Source organism: Solanum lycopersicum, chromosome 6 (assembly GCF_036512215.1).
Source record: "Solanum lycopersicum chromosome 6, SLM_r2.1".
Classification (NCBI taxonomy): domain Eukaryota; kingdom Viridiplantae; phylum Streptophyta; class Magnoliopsida; order Solanales; family Solanaceae; genus Solanum; species Solanum lycopersicum.
Window position 1 is genome coordinate 48,677,769 of NC_090805.1, and position 23,166 is coordinate 48,700,934.

At 34.5% G+C, this 23,166-nt stretch overlaps 2 protein-coding genes and 1 non-coding gene across 4 annotated transcripts; all 3 read right to left on the reverse strand.

Moving 5' to 3' along the window:
- Positions 1–24: 24 nt before the first annotated feature.
- LOC101246147 (AP-2 complex subunit alpha-1-like) lies at positions 25–16,121 on the reverse strand. 2 transcript variants are annotated; one of them, XR_003247280.2, is made up of 27 exons: positions 13,637–16,121; positions 8,905–9,036; positions 8,496–8,621; positions 8,277–8,339; positions 8,091–8,188; positions 7,802–8,009; positions 7,490–7,561; positions 7,280–7,372; positions 6,782–6,883; positions 6,471–6,568; positions 6,054–6,135; positions 5,837–5,925; positions 5,539–5,644; positions 5,373–5,438; positions 3,644–3,750; positions 3,466–3,570; positions 3,241–3,361; positions 2,879–3,058; positions 2,541–2,786; positions 2,102–2,182; positions 1,857–2,040; positions 1,668–1,754; positions 1,464–1,589; positions 1,207–1,287; positions 1,048–1,119; positions 700–779; positions 25–610 (listed from the first exon to the last, which is right to left on the reverse strand). XR_003247280.2 is itself a non-coding variant. In XM_004241252.5 (27 exons), the coding sequence occupies exons 1-27, from the start codon at positions 13,766–13,768 to the stop codon at positions 475–477; spliced, it is 3,054 nt and encodes a 1,017-aa protein (XP_004241300.1). In that variant the 5' UTR covers positions 13,769–16,121; the 3' UTR covers positions 25–474. The 2 variants fall into 2 exon arrangements, 1 of the variants encoding a protein (XP_004241300.1); XM_004241252.5 differs by having other exon boundaries at positions 1,857–2,021.
- A 1,509-nt stretch (positions 16,122–17,630) lies between these two features.
- TRNAR-UCU (transfer RNA arginine (anticodon UCU)) lies at positions 17,631–17,703 on the reverse strand. Its single transcript has one exon. It is a non-coding gene; the product is annotated as a tRNA-Arg (tRNA).
- Positions 17,704–18,483: 780 nt separating this feature from the next.
- Positions 18,484–22,837, reverse strand: LOC101245851 (UDP-D-apiose/UDP-D-xylose synthase 2). The gene is made up of 9 exons (XM_004241251.5): positions 22,259–22,837; positions 21,626–21,718; positions 21,345–21,452; positions 19,908–20,022; positions 19,701–19,834; positions 19,502–19,603; positions 19,328–19,420; positions 19,074–19,209; positions 18,484–18,984 (listed from the first exon to the last, which is right to left on the reverse strand). Exons 1-9 carry the CDS (start codon positions 22,523–22,525, stop codon positions 18,872–18,874), a joined length of 1,161 nt encoding a protein of 386 aa, XP_004241299.1. The 5' UTR covers positions 22,526–22,837; the 3' UTR covers positions 18,484–18,871.
- Positions 22,838–23,166: the final 329 nt, after the last annotated feature.

Sequence of the window (23,166 nt, forward strand, 5' to 3'; positions counted from 1 at the left end):
AGCAGTGCGACAGGATAAGTTCAATTTAGATAATTGAGTGTTTATCATATGAAACGCTTTTAACACATCTTCAAGACAACAATGGGCAAGAAATTCAATCACGCTATTTCTTTTTCCTAAATATAGTAGTAGGAAACTAAAATACATAGGGGCAAACCAATATGTAAAGCCTGACTAAAGGGAAATATGAAATTTAAAGGAGAAGAAAGAAAAGAATTAATAGACCCTCACATCTAAAGGCTACAGACCTCACGAAAGCACAAAATATATGTGCAAAAGAATCTCAAAACTCCGATTTAACGTCCCAGAAATCCAATGATATGCTATGCCGATCAGAAGTCTCACCCTCTCTTCCGCCAGCCCTGGCATCCTATTTCTCAATGTCCATCTTGCCTTTGGGACTTGTGGTGTGCAATATAAACAAATTTTACAGCCGTCGTTTGTGGACAAAGTCCATCACAAATTGAAAACCACTTAAAGCAAACCAGCTAGCAGTGCCCCAGGGTCTGATACTGGTGGAGATGAAGAGGTTGGCTGAGGAACTGGTTGTGCAGCAGCCGTGGCAGCTGTAGGGATTATAATCAATTGTTCTTTAATGAACTCCTTCAACCTACATAGTAAGAAGAAAGTTCGAAAGTTAATAAGAAGTTGGCAATGAACACCAAAAAGTCTCATTACAAATGCACATTTTGGTCGTACTCGAATGTCAGAGTAGGATCTCCAGAAGCAACTGTCATACGCAGTTGAGTTCTATCAGCTGGATCTGTTTCTATTCTCACCTGTATACAACCATAGAAGTTAGATAATAGTAACCATATGATACATTATGCCACTGACATCCTATGTAAGGTACAACAATTACCACCTCCAACAGAAGGAAATGACAACTTTTGACTACAGGCTAATGTAAAAGTTTGTGAACAGCTCTAACCAGTCACAGTTACCATATCATACAAATACAAGTCATACAATATCTAATTGAATCACTTTCAAATTAAGGACATTTTACAGAACATTAATGCCCAGAAACCACAAATCTTAGCTTACCAAACACAACATGGCTCGTGTACTGTCGGAGTAGAAAGTTGTGCTAGCAACCAAATTATTTGCATTTGGATCCTGAATAAGAAAATCAGAGGGGCAATTTAACAAATAAATTCACATGGACAGCCAAACTAGAGGAATGATAAAAGATCAAAAACTTACAAGCCCTGGACAAACCATCAAGCGTAAACTGTTGAACAGGTTTGTCATTTCCAGAAGTGACATTGGTCTTACACCTCTAACCTGGTCATATTAGCCAAATAAGTTAGGGATAGTGATTGGGATTACAATATAAACTACATACACAGAGAAAGAGAGAAGTTCAGAATTTTACTAGTAACGTTCTTATTCTGGTACATACACATTACAGAATGATATGTATATTCTACAAGGCAGGCAGTAACCAAAAAAAGACATACCACTTCTTGCAGCTTCAGTGGCGGCCCAGATAGTGATCTCCACTGCGGGAAAAACTCTTCGGCAGATACTGTAATAGGCTGAAGAAACTTATTCAAGATGGCAGGGAGTCGAAGTTTAACATTGACCTGTAAATGCTAAACTACGTCAATACACATATAACTATAAGAACTGTGGATTGATGATCAGAAATAAATGTCTCATACCAACTGCGCCCCAAAATTATATGAGAAGTCAAGAACCGCCACATCCCTACTTGGACGGAGGTTGACTACTTCAAGAGGACATTGAACCTGCAGGAGTTCATTTCACTAGGTAATCAAAAGGTGAAAAATTACTTACAAGAACAAAGTGCAGGAAGTCCAATCCTTGTAGAAGCACAATAATAATCTAACCTGTGCACGAGGAGGAATTGTCTCGGGTACTAATGACAGTTCTATTCTCAGATGAGATGGGGGCAATATCAGAGCCTGAACCGAAACAAGAGGAGCCGTATTCTTGTTTCCCAAGAAGAGGACCAACCGTCCATGATGTGCTCGCCACTCTGCTTTTGTGCCAATCTGGAATTGCATAAACAAACTAACCTAAGAGCTGTAAAGTCCGTCAGTGATAGTACCAAAAAAATTAACACAACAAGTACCTGAATATAAGGATCCTCATACAGTATACCACTGTCTTTGAGGACCAAGGCTTGAAACCTTTCTGCAATATTTCCTATTGGCTACAACCACGAATCGAAAAACAAGATGGTCAGAAGCATGAATTTAGAGGTAACAAGGGAAACTGAAGCAAAATAATAAATGTGGCAAACAAGCTCTCTGAATGTCGAATATTGATCATGTAAGTCTTAAACTAAAACCAGTTAAAAGAACTACCACTGGCCATATATTTGTGGTCACGGAAAGAATGCCCCTATTACTAGCCAAATACTATTTGAATCTTATTTTGAATTTAGTTGAATTACCATGGGAACTGGAGACAGAAGGAGAGGGCAGCATCTTTCTTTCACAAAATTAGAAGTCATCACATGAAAGCCAGAAGGTAAAGCAAAATTACCGAAGTCGGATGGGAAGCAGTACCTGAACTGTTGCAGTCTGTTCTTCAATAGGTGCAAGTGCTAGCGCATCCTCTGCATTTGGAGCAATGCCGACACCAGAACTCAAGTTATGGGCAGGTTGGGTGGCAGCAGGTTGAGGACCTTCAATAGCCAATGGACCTAAAAGATCTCCCAGGACATCAGGTGAAGGTACTGAAGGAGGTTGAGGATCCACAACAGTCAAAGTTCCATCTGGTTCAGACGCCCTTTGATCCGCTAAGTTGCGATCCTAACCATGTAGTAAATGTTAATTACGGTCTTATACTCACCATTAAACAATTAAATCCACACTTCAGCAAAATGGTGCAAGAAACATCTTACCGCGTTGGTCATGCTTGGAACCTTCACTAAACCAAGGTGACTGACTGGCGGAGTACCGTTAGCAGAGGGTTGATCTGTCACTGCAAGAGCATTAGAGGTCTGCTGCTGTGTACGCAGCCTGATTGCACTTTGTTCAGCAGTATCGGCCTCAGTATCTTCAGCCTTTTTAATTAATGAGGACTACATCCAAAGAGAATTTGTGGCTAAAATCAATGATAACTAAAAAAGGAAAAGAATAAAAACGATATATTGTACTCTTGCGAGGGAATAATGTAGCCGAAGGCCATCCCTCAAACCAAAAAGGTCAATTATGCAAACACAGTGTAGATAATAATTAATCAAAAGTAAAATTGGTTTCATACCTGTCGCTCAGGGAACTTGGGCATTTCAGCTAAGACATCCATTAAAGCTGCCCCTTTCTTACTCAACTCCAAGTATTCCACAGCTCGTTGCTGTATTTCAGCATCGATGCAACTCTCATATCTAGGATATTTGTGCAATTTTATCCATTAGCTGAATATATTTGGATATATTGGCACACTGAATAACATACAGGATTCACAAATTACATCACTCAAAAATCTTACTTTCTGAATATTGCCAATATCTGATTCTGTAGCTCTGGATCTGGTGGTTGTGTGTGCATCAAAATTTTTGCATATGTCGAAAGAAGAATAGGAATTGTTGAAGTCCTGAACAACATCACTGGTGTAAGATAACAGAAAAATGATGGCAAACTGAGATCAAATGTTAAAATGCCCTTACGAAACAGTAGGAAGCTTCTCATGAATGAGGCTGAAGATCTCCTTCGGACTACATCCTGGCCTTCTGGCAAGAAGATGGCTGTATTCTCCAAGGATATATGAACTTACCTGTTCCATCATACAACACCGAAATTAAATATTCCATTAGCTTCGCAATAATGTTTTGTTTCCATCATTGACATGAGGTAGAACACGCATCCATCAAGATTTAGACTAGAAACATGTGGAAAAGAAATTTTGTTCCTTGGGAGTTCATGTTTGCACCATTGCAATTAGTCTGTAAAACTTGAAAAGAAACTGAACACTAGGCAAACCTCTATGACACATTTTTTTGTTTGTTAAAACTACTGACAATTGACAGGGTTAGATATTGTAGCCAACAATGAACTACTAGGCAATCAATGTTAGTTAGAGAAGGCCATGTAAACCTTATTTTTAGGTGTTATATGCTTGAGCTGCAATCTTGAACAACAGGAGGCCCATGCAGTGTTATTAAAAACCATCGCCTTTTTGTTTAAGGCAAGTGTGCAAAGTGAGGTTATAGCTTCATGGATTAAGTCATGCGCTTCATAGAAACGTGCACTTCAAACAATGGCACGCAAAGTGAGCCGTACTACGGTTCTATGAACTCTCAACTTTAATGAGTTGGATTAATACTGGCACTATTGTACATTGAATATAAATTAATTTTTTTAATTGCAACTTGATAATTATATCATTATAGTAGTAAATTTATATATGATTGGTTCTTTTAAATGTTGTAACAAAAAAGAATTGTGTTTCACGTATCGCTTTTCTCTTCAAGCCCCTTGATCTGGTCACTATTTGCACTTTTCCCTATTAAAGAATTGGGTGCATTTAAAACAGAGACATGCAAAACTGTAGCTAAAATTGTTAAGGACATGGCTTAACTTTTGAATCCTCAAGAGAAAACTATTCCAGGTATAGGGTATACACTACACCAAGGTGAAGATCATAGAGAAGAAAGTTTTTCTCAGTGGTGTATTGACATCTTATGGACATCTCAAGTCAATCTCTCTCTAAATTTTGTCGGAAGGGACACGTTCAGCTTCTCTTCCACCTGGGAATCAAATATCTAAGACTTGGTTTTGACAACTAAGCATGTGCCTTCAGGTGATCGGAGCAACCTTTATCACAATGTCTTGAGAGTATTTTATACGTCAACTGCCAATATTTAGATGTTCTGAGCGCTCATGAGTTATGCAAACACAAACCCCTAAATTAGATTAACCCCTTCAAACAGTTTACTCCAGTAGTTAGATTTCAACAATTTGAATTCCTGTCATAATAGACACTGCACTGCAGTCTTAGTATCATGTGCTCTTACAGCTCATGCAAGTGTTCAGCGTATCAATTACGGGGTTAGCCATTCCTATTTGCAGCTAGCAATGTATTGCATCACAATTACGCAGCAAAAATATCATAATTATGCAACAACACATCCACAGGGTTTATAATTTATCATTTTGAGAAATTAACATTTGTTGTATAATATTAACTGCAGCATATACTGTTTAGCTGTCCGTAATTACAAAAGAAGAATATAATCTATCAACAACTTACAGAGAAAATCAACAAAAGATTCTGACTTCCATATATTCATTTTACACCAAAAATAGTAAAGGACTAAGCAATATCCTCAGCTTCTGGATAATTTATAATTATTCATTAACATTAACAGGGTAAAGTGTTATTGCACAAGAACGCACCTTGACCATTGTTTCATGAATGGCAGGCTTATCAAGATATTCTCTGGATTTCAAAGCTGCATAAGGCTGAGGAAAGAAGTTTGAAAATAAGACACGGAGCATACTGACTTCCACCTATATAGAAGCTAAGACCACACTGCACCAATGGAAGGACATCTATAGTTACCTGAAGATCTTCATTATTAGTAACAAACTGCACAACACGGAACCAGATGTCATCACTGACAAAATCGCCGGCCTTGTCAATTAATTGAAGGATGACATCGACATACCTGCATGTGAAACAGGCATACACTCTTAGATGTTATCACATCATATACCAACAAGGAAACACAGTTCGTAGAAACATCTAGATCTGAGTACTCAATAAAAACACGAGATATTTGTATGAAACAATCTCTCAAGCGTGACTTCACATAGTACATAAAAACAACGGCATTTTCTGTTCCATATCAATTTCATACCATGACAGATCAGGAGCAAACTTCTCTGCAAGAATTGCTATTTTAAGTGACAGTTCTTCACGCATCACGAACTCCGCTGTACTGAGATACTGGAAACACATAAAGTTAGTTGCATATTTTCTCTTAACCTTCTTCAACATTTTCATTCCATAGAGGAGATATCCAAATACATTGAAAAGAAAAATTGAATATAACTCACAGTTAGGTGGTTATATACCTGTAATAATTCTTCTACTATGTCCTTTGCATTAGAAACATCACACATGCCATAAAGTAAATCAAGGGCACGTCTCCTAATGCTGTAGAGAGTAGTTAACATCAGTAAAGGAAGCAACTAAAACTTTGTGTTAGAACAATGTGCTAAACTGAGTCTTAGAGTAACAGGGGACAGGCTTTACAAGGAATCTCTTTCCCTGATTTTTTCAAAAAAGGGAAACGCAATTTGAAATAAGAACACTGCAGATAATCAAATAAGACTCCAGATGTATTATCAGACAAATGATAAGCAGCAATAGCTAACGCGATTTCTTTAAGTTACCAATTTCCAAAAGTGTTTTACTTTTGCTTAAACGCAGATGTCATAATATAAAAATCTTAAAAATAGAAAACTTCCAACTTAATACTCATACTCCACCTGATATCAGGGTCCTTCAGTGAGGTAATAATTTGAGCTTGATGTCGTTTTATAATGTCCTGTACATCTGTAACCATCAACATCCGAGTCATATTCTCCTGCATTTAAGCAATAATAACATAGGAAAATCAGACAGTCGTCTAGGCTGGAATGCTGTTAACTGAATTTATTTGCAAGTTCGTTTTGAGAAATTTGGCATAAATAGGACCAGCGTGTAAAAAAGTGCAACAGAAGAACTACAAAACCTCTTAAACAGGCAAAATAAAAATGATAGAAGAAATAACAAGAATAAACATGCTGCTACCACTTACCAAGCCAAGATAACGAATATTAGGTTCGCGGACAGCAATGAATTTCCCGAGCAATGCAACACACTGAGACATCATTTCCTTTTCGGCATCAAGATGCATGACCTGCAGTAAAGTGCTTAGAATTCAACCCTCAAATGTTCCAAGAAAGCGGAGGAAACAAGAAAATTTAACCAGCAGTCAAGTTTTGAAAATCTGAATAGTGCCATATAGCATGTCTTAGCACGTAATGTGCAAAAAGGATTAAGAGTGCAATATTTTCTTGATGAACAAGCAGCAATTTGGTAAAAGGAACAGCTCTCAAAGTGGAAAGAAGAAAAGCACAAGATCAGTTTTGAGTTTTGACTTAGAGATAACCATGCATTATATATGAAGAGACTGTTCTCCATAAAGAACTAATTTACTAAAATGTCATTTGCCATAGCCAATAGCATTCACATAAAGCTCGGAACTGTACCTCAAGAATGTGCAAGGATAAGGACCTGATAATAAGAAACTTACAAGAGCAAGGGCTTCAAATAGGACTGCATGTGACGCATTATTTTTGTTCACATTTTTCACCACATCAGTTCCCATCAATATCCGTTGTAAAACCTAATTGATTAAAATGAAAATTGAATGAGTTATAGGACATCAATCCAGATTATTTTTTTCCTGGCATGGAAAAAAATATGATACTTTGCAGTAAAAGAACTTTTAGAGATGATTTACCTCAAACAATGATCTTCTAGTGCTTGGATCTTCAATAGTCGGGAAATATTGAAGAGACCTCATAGTCTTCACCTGAGATCAAAATTTAAGATGATATGTGAGCAGAGATTACGATCCTGTTCTTAAATTACTGGCATCAGTGCATCAAATTTGTAATTTACAGTACCAGCCCTTCCATTTGCGCAATTTTCAATTTAACAATCATCCAATTGGGAAGCATAAGTGTATTTCAAGGTTCATGGGATCAATATGCAGTTTTAATCCATAGTAAATACTGTCTTTGGTATATTCAACAGTAATGAGTAACCTAACCTGAAGCCAGGGAGACGGTATCCCATAGTAAGTGTATTCTTGTGGAATATCTTGGTTCCTGGCAAGCCTTTCCAACACTTTAACACATTTTGGAAGACAACTCCAATATGCTTCATGGTTACTAGCCACTAATGCAACTAGAAGGCTCATGCAAGATGTCAAGACACCAAAATCCCGTTCATCTAGTAGTTGTGCCATCCTATCTGACCTGGAATATCACAAAAACTCCAACTGTTGAATGATAAGTTAAGTCATCCCATAAACCATTCAAATACAAAATTACACCTACCAGCCATCAACATTCACAACATCAGGATTTTTTCTAAAAAGGCGCAAAAGACACAGGGCAGCCTTCTTTCTCACAAGTGGCCTACAACTGCTTGATATCTTGCAGCAAAAAAGGAAGGACAAAGAAGAGAGTCAACATTACTTTCAAACTCTGAAATATCAGCTCAATGCTGCAAGTATCACTTACAAGTAACTTCTGAACATCAGGTGCCAGAGATTCAGCAAATTCCCTTCCCCCAATATTTCCAACCTGCGCGCATATTCATGAAAATTTATATTTCGTAATATATGATTTAAAAAAACCTCAAAGCTTCAATTCACTTAACAATAAAAAGAAATCCTTCTAGGAAAAGTAAATAACTGCATATATGCAACTAAAGAACCACAAAACATTTGCAAGTCTTACCAAAGTCAATGCTAGACACTGGAAAGTTTCGTTGCGACCTATAATGTCATTGCGTACTGTATTAATTGCTAATCTCAAAAAATCATGGTTCTCATTGAGCAAACATGATGTGACTATGTACCCAACCTGCAAACCATCAAAAAGAAAAAATCAGTTGAACCTTTAGGTCGTTGCTTCAAATATTACACAAAACAGAAGCTGCAGCATAGGGAAGACTAGAACATGCACCTCCTCAGCCTTATAACCAACTATTTCAATCAAAACAAAATCATGATTTCAATAGTTTTTAGAGAAAGTACAGCTGAAAATACATATCTTGGACAAAGAAATAGGATTACCTCATATTACCACAACATTCAAAGGCGATTAGTTATCCATGTGATTGAATGAAAGAAGAATGAGGAGATACCTGCTTCTCGGGATACTTTGGAGCAGATATCAGAGATACAGCTTCCATGTGACCAAAATCCACATCATAACCAAGCATATAAATGTAAAGCATTTTCCAGACATATTTCTTCTTCTCGTAAGGTGTCAACCCCTGTTGGAAAAAAAAGTACAGAACTCCATCAATAGGATTGAAACCAATTAAATTTTTGCACACAAAACAGCTCTGATCACGCTAAATAACAAATTAAGAAACACGGAAATTAAATGAGAAATCAGAGTAAAGTACAACTAGAATGGAACAAATAAACAGCCCAAGCCACATTACCTAAACAAATTAAGAAACACACAAATTAAATAAGCAAACAGAGTAAAGAACAACAGATGGAGCATCTGCTCCCAGGTATTTAAATGAGAAAGAAAGAAGCTATATGGAAAAACATCGTGATCTGTTGTCTGAATATTCAGAAAGAAAAGATGCTAGCTTTAAGGTCTGAACTTGATTTGTTTTGGTAATTCATAGAAATTCAAGGTTATGCTTTTATACATCTTAATATCCTTAGCAAGGTAAGGTGATGTACAACAACAATAACAACGTTCCCAGTGTGGTCCCCACAACGAGGGGTCTAGTGAGGGTAGAGTGTATACAGACTTTTCCTCTACCTCAAAGGTGGAGAGTTTGTTTCTGATAAATCCTCATCTCTATTATGACCAAATAAAGCTCTTGTTAAATCCATATATTTGTGTTGGTACTATACTTTAAGTTGTTTCCTATCTTAGAAGAGTGTTGTGGTGTACAATGGTTGTGAATGATGAACAGTGGTATTTGTGTTAGTGGTAGGTGACAGGTATCCTGTGGAATTAGTCGAGGTGCGTGCAAGTTGGCTCGGAAACCATGATTATCAAAAAAATGGTTGTGAATGATCTAATTCACTAATTTCAGGGACAGTGAAGAAAATGGAAGTGTAACTGCCTTTCCATTTCCATGCAATTCAGATACAACGTAATACCAAAATATGAAGACCAATACCTGCACACCAACGTGTCTAGGATCATATTGTTTCGTCTGTCTCCAGTTTAGAAATCTCTTTGGTCTTTAATTTGAGCACCAACTAAATATATATCTATAGATTACTCAAATATATAGATATGGCGTGCATTTTCTTAGATTCTGTCCATATGAAGTTTTTGAACATTATTAGTTCTCTATAGCGGTGGAATAACGTGATTATCATTGCAAAAGGGATGTTATTTTTGCTGTACCACCTGAATAGAAATCTCACCTTATCAAGAGAAAAAAATGGAAGACACTTTCATCAAAAAAATGCTTCATTTCCTATAAAAAAAGATTATTTTCTGATAAACCAAAACAGTTTTTAAGCTTTCTATATGAGTATATCTAGTGAATAAAGAGATGTTAATTCTAGTTCATAAGCACCTTTCATCCTATCAGAATTTTTTGGACTGATTAAAAGGATATACAAGAATTTTCAACGAGGGTATGCTACTAATCTTATTCAATACTTCACCTCTTAGCATCCTATAAGATTGTACAAGGGTTATTTTCTTTTGGTTTTTGCTGACTAACTTTTTTTAGAACCAAGAAATCCCTAAGGACAAATGCGTATGGTTCAAAACTCAGTGAACATGGCCCGCCTTCTCTACTCTTTCTGCTTAACAATACAGGCTTTTTTTCTTCGACAGAATTTGAACCATGCTCTTACCAGTAGACAGTATCCCTACGGATAAAGGATATACTGGCATTCTTATTCAATGCTTAGCCTCTTAGAATCCTACATGATTACAAATGCATTCTTCTTATAGTTTTTCCTCGCTGTAATATTCAGCACCACCATAGTGTTGCTTTTATAATACACCTTCCTCTCTCTTAAGAGAAAAAAAGAAGAGATATACCAGCATTCTTATTTCTTGAAAAAAATATTTTCATGTCAAGGACAAAGAATTGCACAAGTACTGACTACAACTTCTATGACGTACAAACTTCTGGCATTAATATACCAAGCATAATGAAAAGTAAAAGTTTGTAAAGGGTTGAAATACTTGTCTTATTTCTTGAAAAAGAGAAGTTTGTAAAGGGTTGTAATACTTTTCTTATTTTCATGTCGAGGACAAAAAATTCCACAAGTACTGACTATAATTTCCTATGACGTACAAACTTCCAACATTAATATGCCAAGCATAATGAATTTTAAGTGGCCTAGAAGAGAAAAATCCCAATGTTTTCTACTAAAATCAGTTCTTTTTTTCAGAATGATGGCCTAAAGAGCAGGTCAAAGAAAGGATACATTAAATAAACCATTCTAAGTATTTCTAGAGTGTTAAACCTCTGTGAACATGAATTATGATACTAAGCTTCAGTTATGACATTAACCAACTCAGGGAAACGAAACCTAGAAATTATTACACTACAAGGATCCAAATGTGTGGCCTAGTGATCAATGAAGTGGGTGGAGAACCATGAGGTTTCAACTTAAATCCAATTTCTTACCATCTGTCCAAGCCTTGATAGGCAGAGTTACCCAATACACGACTACACGTGCTGGTGGAGGCAGCAGGAACCAGCAAACCAGGATACTACCGTCATAAAAATAATTAATTAAGTAAATAAATAAATAAAATATTACACTACAAAAATTGACGAGATGTTTTATCGTCTAGAGAAAATGCCTTGGAAGACAATCAATGCTTACGAAATTGCTAACCAGTTAACTCTTGCCCCTCCTTTGAATAGCACCTTAATAAATAAAGACTTTGAGAAATCTTCATTAAAAATCTAATACTACATTTGACCTTTTATGATTTTATTCCAATTAAAAAAAATCTAATTCTTCATCTTTCTTCCTGTTTAAGCGTGTTCAATGTCCCATATTTGAGACATGAGATCTATGTTCAATACCTTACATATGCAAGAAATGAAGAAGCAAAGATAGATTTTTTGGCTACTACAATATTCTCAGTAGATGAATACATACTACAGTGCCCCTTAACAAACAATGAGGGCCTAGTGAGATTATTATGTAGTATCAACAACATAGTACAAAGAACTCGACACTGTCCTGGTTGTAAAATCCTGCTCATATCCCTTTTACCTTACACAATATTCTAGTAAAGGCTTATAATTGCAGAATCATTGCACACTCGGTAAGCAATACTCCCTCCATCCCAATTTATGTGATACTCTTTCCACTGTTTTTTTAGTCCCAAATTCCAATAAGAACGACATATTTCTATATTTAGTAACAACTTAACTTTAAACTTCTCATTTTACCTTTAGTGAGATGATTTATAGCCACACAAATGCCTATGACTTATTTTAGACTACAATTCTAAAAAATCTTCCTTTCATTCTTAAATGTGTGCCCTGTCAACACCATCACATAAATTTAATCTTTGAGAGTTTCAGAAACATCATCAAATAAATTTATCTTTGGGAGTTTCAGAAACATCATCATATAAATTGAGACCGAAAGAGTAACTATTTTAGATGCTACTCCAGAGTCTTTAACTACTCCCTCCGTTCATTTTTACTTCTCCGCTACTCCAAAATTAGATTTTCATTTCTTTTTTTTGACAAAGGTAATATTGACATAGATTTTTACTTTTACTTATGAATTTTACCATATCGAGAAAAGACAATTAATTTTTCCATGTTTTACCCTTAGCATTAATTACTTCTTCCCCAAATCATATTCCAAGAGCTAATAATAAACATCAATTAGTATGGGTATTCTAGTAAAACACTCGTATCAATCATTATTTCTTAAAAGGCTTTCAAAGTTCAAAGTGAATAAGTAAAAGTGAACGGAGGGAGTATGTCTCATGATAAGAGAACACCATCTACCTGCTCGGATCGAAAAAGTTTTAGACCTAGAGTTTGCTTTAAACTTCTTGACTTTACATGATAATGCATATAAGAAATTCGGATTTCACTCCAGTTTAAATATTAACAAGCGCTCAATTTTTTTTTCCTTTTGTCGCCTTGGTCCAGCTAATAGTGTCAGATACGTCTACGAGAACCATTTGAAAAGTTAAAGTGAATTACGTGGATATATAGATCCACATTTAGATAGGAACAGTCAGCTTTTGCATAGACGACAAAATTGTTCCATTTGCACAATCACCACAAAATGATTCCACGCAACTTTAGTTGTTAATCACGCTAATGAAATCATCACAATTCACTATCATCCATTAGAAAATCTAAGAGATGTCTTTCTCTGACAAGTGCCGTTACGATAATGAATGAAGCTGGACAACAAGGTTCACGCTTCACACTTCTATCTTATCTAGCCTAAATCGGGGCGTTCTTTTCCTAACAAGCAAATAATTAAGCATCTCGCCACTTCAAAACCGGAGTAAGCATCTCGCATGTTCAAAACCCTTATACTGTAAAAGACAAGCATGAATTACGTGCATTCTGCTTTCTAATTAACTACCAAATGAACCCATTCACTAGTGAACATTCAATTTAACCCTACAATACCCCCTTCCTAAGCAGTTTGAACCTAAACCTAAAATCAAACAACACCATTTACCACTTATACCATATAAGTTATAACCCACAGCATAGCTCATAATACCAAAAACCCAATAACACTTCAACTGAAGCTAAAATCAAAGGAAAACCAATTAAAAGGCAAACACATCACACACATCTATAAAACAGCAAAGATATCCAACCCAAACTAGTTTAGGATATATAAGCTAAAGGGAGAAGGTGTAAAAGTTGTTACCTTTTCGTTTTTGAAGCGTGTACGAACATTGCCAAGCTCTTTATCTACACGAAGACGTTCCTGTTCTTTGTTCTGACAATTACGAATATCGCTGATGAAAACTGACAAACCTCTCATGCCGGATAACGCCATTTCCGTTCAGATCCAACCCGAGAGGCTTTTTGTAGATCCCTCAAATATTAGCACCGAGATCTTCTCCTATAAGATCGACCCTCACAATTCACCTAAATTCAAGTACAAATTCCTTTTTCACCTATACATACAATATCTATGTATGCATATGTTGTACAGAAGGGGGGTGGGGTGAGGGCAGGAGGTAGACTGAGAAATTTAGAAAAGCCGTCAGGGCAGTGGAGGAAGACGACTTTTAGTTTAGTTTAGTTTAATTTGACGAAACACAAAAGCATTATTTTCATTTCTGGCGATTTGAATTTCTAAATTTTAATTTTTCCTTTTTTGCATTGATTTTTCTTTCTTATTTTCTGTGTATTATATTTATTATTAGAATTAATTGCTCACTGTTCGTCATGCCAATGTAACGTCTGGGCCACATCTTTTTGGATTTGCATGGAAATTTTGGGTTCCTTTCTTGACCCGAAAATATAATGTGGATCCATAGATCCGAAGGGCTGTAATTTGCTTTGTATATATAGCTTTGTTTTTGTGATTATGGTAGTTTTAACGATTAAATTTTGGGAAAATTATATGAAATGGCAAACATTCATAACTAATTATATCATAGGGGTATAGTTTAATTTATTTACCTTATACAATTATAGTTTAATTTTTTTTGCTATAATTAATGGGGTCCACAACCTATTATGTAACCAATATTATAAAAACCTTATTTTCTAATTTTGTATATAATTATACACAAAATAATTTTCTCTCTCCTTTTCTCATTCCAACTTTTTCTCCTACATTTAATACTCCAGCTATCCGGTTTGAATTTCAAATTGTTGTCCAAAATTAGATTACTCCCTCCCGAAGTTGAAGTCAATTTCGTAAGTACTCCTTAATTTTAGTGTTTACCTTTTCTTCTTTTTTTTACTTATTCAAAATTTGTATATGTATTCTGTTTATTATTTTTTTCATATATTTTGATGAAATAATCGATTTTTTGTTCTTGATAGATCTAAAATTGGTCAAATAATGAATGAATCATCTCCATCTTTGAGGATTACCAGAGGTAGTCCTTTGCATGTCAATGTTGTTGACATTTTACCATCCTTTTCAATGGGGTTAACTCAAGATTTTGGGGTTGATGTAGGGTCTTTGGGAAAATCAAAACAAGTTATACAAGAACAAACCATGGAAGAGCTGAGATCAAAGAAAAAAAACGACCCTATGACAGTTCAACAAATTATTAAAAATGTCAAAGCTAGAGGCATTAAAATTGTGCAAGGAAGAAGAAAGAGGAAAGATGTAAACATTGAATCAGAGGAAAATGATTCTGAAGTTGTCGGATCTGAAGAACTTCATAATCATGAGGTAGTGTATTAAAACACAAAGTTAGATACAATTTTTTGGTTAATTAGTTGTCAATATACAAAAAATATTGCTTAAGTATTGTATATAGTATATTCCATGTTTAGTAATTGTATATAGTATATTGCATGTTTATGTTATTTTTGTTTTTTGTATATATATACAAAAAAGTAATTGGACTTAAATATACAGATGGAAAATTTTCATATACGATTAGAATTTGTATATTCTATTAGTTATATACAAATTATTGAAGTTAGTAAATATTAAGTTTATATACATATACAAAAATTGATATGTACATGTCTGTTTTAATAGCTGGTAGTAGGGGATTGTATATTAAAGGCTCGTTATTTTTTTTATATACATATATACACAAGTAATTGGATTTAGTTATATAGATGGGAAAATATCATATGTGATTATAATTTATATATTGTAGTAGTTATATAGAAATTATTGAAGTTAGTATATATTAACTTTATATATTATTGAAGCATATATAAAAAGTCATTTAGAAACTTGTATATAATGTCATGTTTAACTAATATATTCATGTACACATATCAATATACAAAAAAGGTAAGTTCATATATATATATAGAAATTAATTTGTGCATGACTTCTTTTTTAATTTTTTTTTATATATATGTAAGTATATATAAAATTATATTTTTGTTTCACTTGCTGTGTGATTTTTTTTTTTTTTGAATTTGAACGTTTAGCTTAAAAAAAGGGACGTTTTCCTAAAATTGTGGCATTATCTTAATTTATTGTTAGCATATTTAATGCTTCAGTTACAAACCACTTTTTAAAATAGAATTGTATAAATAAAAAAAAAACCTTTATATACAAAATTAAAGATACCTAAAATAACTAAACCATACCCATATAATGTAATTAGGTAAACTATACCCATATAATGTTATTTTTTGTTCATTTCTTGAAAATGATCAAGATTTTTTATTAAAATAACATTCTTATCTTCCGCCAATAAAATAAATATTAAAAAAGTGGAGTTGAATACCAAGCGAGATCCAAAGGATGAACTTAAAACGGCAAGCTTGTAGCACTAAATGTTTTTGAGTCGAAAGGAGACAAATGAAGGGAGGCATTACACACTAACATCAATAGATTATCTTATAGAAAAAACTTTTAACCCAAATTGAGAATAATAAATTCACCAATTCTCTCAACATGCATCAGTGATTGCAAAGAACCTTGAAATGATTCAGATGGATGCCTAATAAAAGTATTGGCATGTGGTGGTTGGATCTGATAACACAATGTTTTTGGTGAAAGGTGCCAAATTAAATTTCAAAAAGAAAGGGAAAAGTAGCATAGCAATAGGAATTTAGAAAGGATGTGTGTCATGATTATTCTTCTATCAAATTCTTTATTAGCTGGCTTACTCAAGGATACAAGACACCTAGATACCATTATTAACATCTCCTTTATTTGTTTTAACATATACTATTTGTTATTTTCTAAATTTCAAATCACAATACAAGAAGATTTTGATGGTAAATTTCTTGTAAAATGATTTAAAACAAAAACAATCACTATCTCTAGCTTCCTTTGGATTAAAACAAATATTTTTTTTGGTAACTAAGTGATCTCTATCTTCAAAACAGGACCTGTATAGCACACAAATAGGATCAACATTCAGTCCCCATTTATTCAGTCTTTCAGCCGTTACTCATCTTTCCATGAAGGCATAACCACAACGTAAATGTAGCTTTTGACCAAGCCTGGTTTTGGAATATAAGTCCCTTCAACCTAACTCGTGATAGCTGCCCCAGCAGTTGTAGGTATATACTTTTAGTGAAACTTCGACTAGGTTGAACGACGATATGCAATTTCTCCAAGATTATTTAAGCCCCAATAATTTTCCTCACCATTCAACACACTGCTAGGAATTATAATAGTAGCCAAGTCCTTTATATATATATATATATATATATATATATATATATATATAATATGTATTTATCTACCTGATTCACAATCTGTTTTGTTTGTTAGCTAGATTCTAGTGAAGTTTGGCTATAGGAGCTTGATTTCATAGATGTAAGTTAGGCAAGTTAAGTCCCCCAACTTATTTAGGAGAACGAACTTTATCCAATGCTACTAATGCTCTTAGTGATTGTATGGACTCAGACTATACATAAGTTTTGCAGAATGCTTCAATCGTTTGAACACTTTAGTAGGTAGTAAAAATAATTGAGCCCAGTAGGTTTGGATACCAAATATAACACTTTGAATCAATTGTACTTTTACCACCTAAAATAATTTTTTTGCAATCCATATGGTGATTCTGTTAATAATTTTTTTTTTTCAATCAAGGATTGTCATTGTAGTAGGATCATTTTTTTTTACAATGGTATTCCTAGATACTTGAACGGAAGCTCTCCTTGTGCATAAGACAAATATTAATCAAAGCAAACAAAACAAAAATAGGATTAAAACAAATATTGATCAAAGCAAACAAAAGAAAAATGAAAAACACACCCGGTGGGACTCGAACCCACAATCGCCTGATTAGAAGTCAGACGCCTTATCCATTAGGCCACGGGTGCTTCGTTGGCATTATTTACAGTTTTATAATTTTACCATTATAAAACTAATAAAATGTGTCTTTTGATCAAAACAGTTTCTTGTTTCCTGTGATTTAGCTGTTAAGGCATAATACGTAATGTGTCATTCAACTTAGTTGTAGTTGACATCTATGATATCTAATTTTAGTATACACAAGCAGACACTTATATTTGTATAAAATTAAACAAATAGACACATCCGTTTAACATGTCATCCCACATATTATTATATACAGCGTCTATTTATTTTATGTTATGTAGGACAAGTGTGTTTACTTATTTAATTTTATCTAAATTTAAGTGTCTATTTTTTTCACAATAAAAAGTCGAAAGGCATAATTACCAGCTAAAATAAAATTAAAAGACATTTTTATATTACGCCTAACTATAAAGTAAACATGAAGAGCACATTAGTGCTGCTAGCAATCCGAATTGTGTGTATTAGGTATAAATGTATAGGGATGGATATTAACGGGGGCGGGTTAGAGGCTTAGAGCAGGTAAAAAGTTTCTTTTGCCTTGCCTAATTTTGTTTAGGATTTTAACTTTCAATTGATTAAACATAACTACCATAATAACCAATTTAAATAAAGTCACATCAACGTAATGAATAATACAAAAGCGAAAAAGAATGCAACGTTTCCCCATTTTCAGCTCCAACGACTAAGACCATCCAATGTCTATTTATGGCCAATCATCTCACAATGCCATTTCAGCCATAAGCATTTCAAACCAACAAAATGCCAAACCCCCCGTACAAATATTTCATTTCCAAACAAACTACCAGTAATATTCCACACAACTCATTTAAAAAGGACAATCTGATACAGATGAACAAATGACTACCGGAGACAGCAGGTCTAAAAAATTATACAAGATGCTTTCTCATACAGAAGAATCAAAAGAATGAACAACAAAATACTAAAAGGACATTACTACAGGCTTTCCTTCATTTTAGTGCCTGATAACTGTTGTTGGCAAGTCTCTCTAGTAACAAAATTACATCAACCTATGACACAATTCCCTAATGACTGATGTCACGACTTACAAAATAGGATACATGATGCTTACAACCATCAGCTATTATAGATTTTCAAAGTGTGAGTGGCAAAAAGAAGTTAAACGTATATGAGCAACTGCTCCACCTTCCCTCAATTTGCAGTTGACTTTGACATGGCCTGCTTGATAGCCTCAGCATATGTCCTGTGTTGGTAGGTGAGTGTTGATTCAAGCAAGTCCCATAGGGAGGTTTTCGGGTTCCAAGCTGGTCAAACAACAATTCAAAATGTCAGAATATTCTTAAAACCAGTAAAATGTATAAATTATTCAATACATGAGAAAATACATGCATACCAAGCTGTTTGTTGATTATAGTCATATCCGGAATTCTCTTGTCACTGTCATCATACCCTTCTCCATAAAATTCTTTCGAACTTATATCAATGGTAGGCGTTTCAAGAGAAGATTCTCCACTCACCTTCGAATAGACCTGTTATGCAGAAATAGGAGCTAAGGAAATGGATGGACAGATGCCACACTGAAATGTAAAACTAAAAAAGCCACCACACCAAGAAATATCAAAGGAAAAACACAATGGTAATCACAACCTTGGTCATCATTTCAGCTAGCTGTCGCACAGTAACTTCATTGTTAGGATTGCCCACATTAAAAATATGACCATTGGCCCTTGCAGGATTTTCCTGATAGAAAATAATTGAATCAGCATATTGTTCTATGCATCTGAAAAATTCACACGAAAGAAGATAAGCGGGCAAACTAACAATCATCAAGAGAACAGCTTCAATAGCATCCTTGATATATATAAAAGTTCTCTGTGATTCCCCACCATCCACTAATTTCAGCGGTTCACGTCTTAAGAGGTTCTGAAATGAGAGAATGAAATAATAGGAAGTGAGATACAAGTGAACATATTTAGGTTTCAATTCAATCAAAATAAATCAGAAAACAAATCATTCATACATTACTAAAGCAAGCTAACACTCGTGGAACACCTTCACTAGGACCATCAATGCCCGGAATGAAATCCATTCTAGGACCAATCCAATTGAACGGCCTTACAATAGTGAATTCTAAACCATTCTCAGCACCCTCAGCTGCAAAATAGTATGCATAAGAATTACAGGAGAGAGAATATTCAACTTTAAAAACAGGCAAAACTTTACATACCATATATCAACCTCTCAATCAATTGCTTTGCACAGGCATATGACCACCTCTGCTTCTCAATAGGTCCAAAAATGCAAGGGGAGGTGTCTTCCTTAAGCACATAGTATGCAGGATCCTAAGAGATAATCAGGAGAAAGAATTAAAACATCTCCAAAATTTGAATAATACCAGAAGATGGTAAATGAATGAGCACTACAACATCCATGATTTTACAATACAAGTAACCATAGAGTTACTACTAAAATTCAACCTACATGATAATCCATGCAACATACAAAAACACACACATTGTTTTCAGTTGTTAATCACTTAGCAATTACTCAAAACTCCCAAGAACTGCGTATCACAGAGGATTACAAATACATAAGCACACAAATGTTAAGTATCAACCACTTCCTTAAGTTTTATTTTAAGAGGAAAAAAGATGCTTCATTGAACAAGTTAAAGCTACCTAAAAGAACTATGGAACAAAGCAACTTAAACATTGTATACTAAAGTTGTAAATAGTATAAACTAAGCCCATGTTGAGACCTAAGAGGAGCTCTGGACGGACCTATCAAGATCCCCCCACACATAAACACAACTTCCTCAAGTCAGTAAATATCAAACCAAAGTTTATAACCAGAACTCTATGACAACACAACTAGAACAACTTGAGGCAACTTTTCTCTAACTACTAATATATCTTTGTCCACAAAATTTGCCAGAAGCTGAATCAATCATCAAGCTTTACACGAGCTGGCATAGACAAAGATAACTAGCTTCCTAAGCTTTTCCTATAATTGAACATTTTCAAGGCAGTTCCTTAGTTTCTCCTCAACTTTACTCATTTAACAAATTCATGCAGTCCAAATATATCTTTAAATTCACAAAAATATCAATGTATGCCAAACATATTGCAAACATGGCTTAATCAGTAAACTGAATTAGCCAAAATCTCAATATTCATCATTGAGCGAGAAAGGGGAGGAAAAAAGGATCAAAAGAAGACAAGAACTAGAGGCAGACAACGTCTTTTATCAGGAAAAGATTTCATTAGCAATTGCATCCATAAGATGCAAATAAAAGCTGTAGCAACAAATAGCTCCTGAAAACAAAAGAACTATTTGCCACTTAACATTGAATAGGACTAAAAAGAGAAGAATGAGATAAGGAACTTCATTCCAAGTCATAATACCTAAATAGAAACAAACATCCAGAACGAACTTTACTTAATTAACATCACCATCACATCACATTTTGTTATAATAATACCGAATTTAGAACATCCAAGTATGCTATAGATATATCAAATAACATAGTGAACATTAATTATCATTTATAAGGATAGGACACAAACTCCCTGAAATGACATGATATATGAAGAAAATACAAAGCAAGATTTACCTTAAGTTTTGTATTAAATATGGCAGAAATAGGATGTTAGTGAAGTCTCACCTGCCGCAGTGGGCTGTCTTTGGGTAAAAAGGCTCCTATTGTTTTCCCATAAATTTCACAGGTGGAAAAATGAATAAGTCGCTTTCCATTTTCTGAGCAGTACTTCACCTGTATTAATCATTTCACATAAAGTTCACACAGTAAATTCAACAGAAAAGAAATATTCAACAGTCAAAGTATTAACCACCAGAATCAATACTATCTATCTCAACTAGATTCATTTCCAGTAACTAATATGAGCAATGAAAGGCTGCATGAAGTTAAAAGTGATAGATGCGTACCACTGGAAGAGCATCAATGAAGTTGCTGTAAATGGTATCAAGTGGACGAGTGTTGTAATCAGCTGGAGTGCAGATCGCAGCAAGATTGATGGTCTACATCACAAGAAAAGACAGAAGTCAGCAACAGTCAATGATTTGACAGGATCAGCATTTAAAAATTCAAGGAAAATGGGTCTAAAGCTGTGTGGGTGCATAAAGTAGTCCATGATTACAGTAAGATCACACTAAAATGATAAAATAATCCAAACATACAGGATTAAACAATACAGTCAAGTACATGATATTCATGGACACAAAAGCTTTAGAGGCCACAAATAGCCACATGAAAAAGCCTCTGGAAATTCTCTTTCATTTTGAGAAATCTGTGAAAATTGCCTTACGCAACACGACAATGATGAAACTCAGATCTCAAATTCACAACATAGATTCCAATAAATAATTATTTCAGAATGTTATGCATTAAGCTAGCTATGAACGCTACACATAATAGTACGAACAGAATTTCGTGATAACACGATTCCCTATTCGCAACGCATAGATCCATGAGAAGCAAACAAAATGCAGAAAACAAGAAGAAAAATAAAAATGCGCGGGGAAAAAAAAGAACAATAAGAAAGCGCGAAATGAAATTACCAGATCTGCCATCTTGATAAGGCCTTCAAGACGAGAATCGTTCTTAATGTTGATACGGTGAAACTCAATACGATCAGCCCAGGCGAGAGTAGCCGGTTCGAGAAGATGCTTGATCTTGTCATTGCTAACATCGACGGCGAGCACCTTGTGCGGCGTCTCCGACATCAATTTTTCACATAGATGCGAGCCAATAAAACCTCCGGCACCAATCATACATATTGTAATCGGCTTAATCGGATTTCCGTCCAGATCTACCCTTCCTGCCATTTCCAAAATTCTCTACAACTGCTACTTGTTCGTTAACTTCCACTCTGAAAGATAGAAATTCGTTGCTTCTCTGAAGGGAAACAAATGCTATGGGGAAAATGACGGTGAAGAAGAGAAAATAATTTGATGGGATGTATTTAAAGGAAGTAAAAGGAGGGAGTGTGTGGCTGCATTCATTGCTTGCCTATGTACGCGTTTAATAAAATAAATACTGCACACGGAAAATGTTACTAGCCACTGGATTTTCTCTGCTTTTCTTCATCTCTCACCAATTCGTTATAACTTGCTATTGCTAGTAACATATTTTTCCTCTTCACCTTCCAATTATTTATTCACCCTTATAAAAGTTAAAAAAAAATGATTTTCGAGGATAGATAAGAAATTAAATATATCGTGATTTATATTATTTCTTATTAGTTTATAAATATATAACATTTATGAATGTATTTTTAAAACATAGCTAGTTATTATTATTAATTTATTGAATAATGTATCTTTGTAAGATTATGTTTATTTGAATGTTTGAAATAATATATTATCACAAATTTATCTATAAAAGAATTACGTAAATTTGTGATTTATTAATACGATATTTTAATTAAGTTATTTATAAGCATGATGAATACATCTAATAATATTCC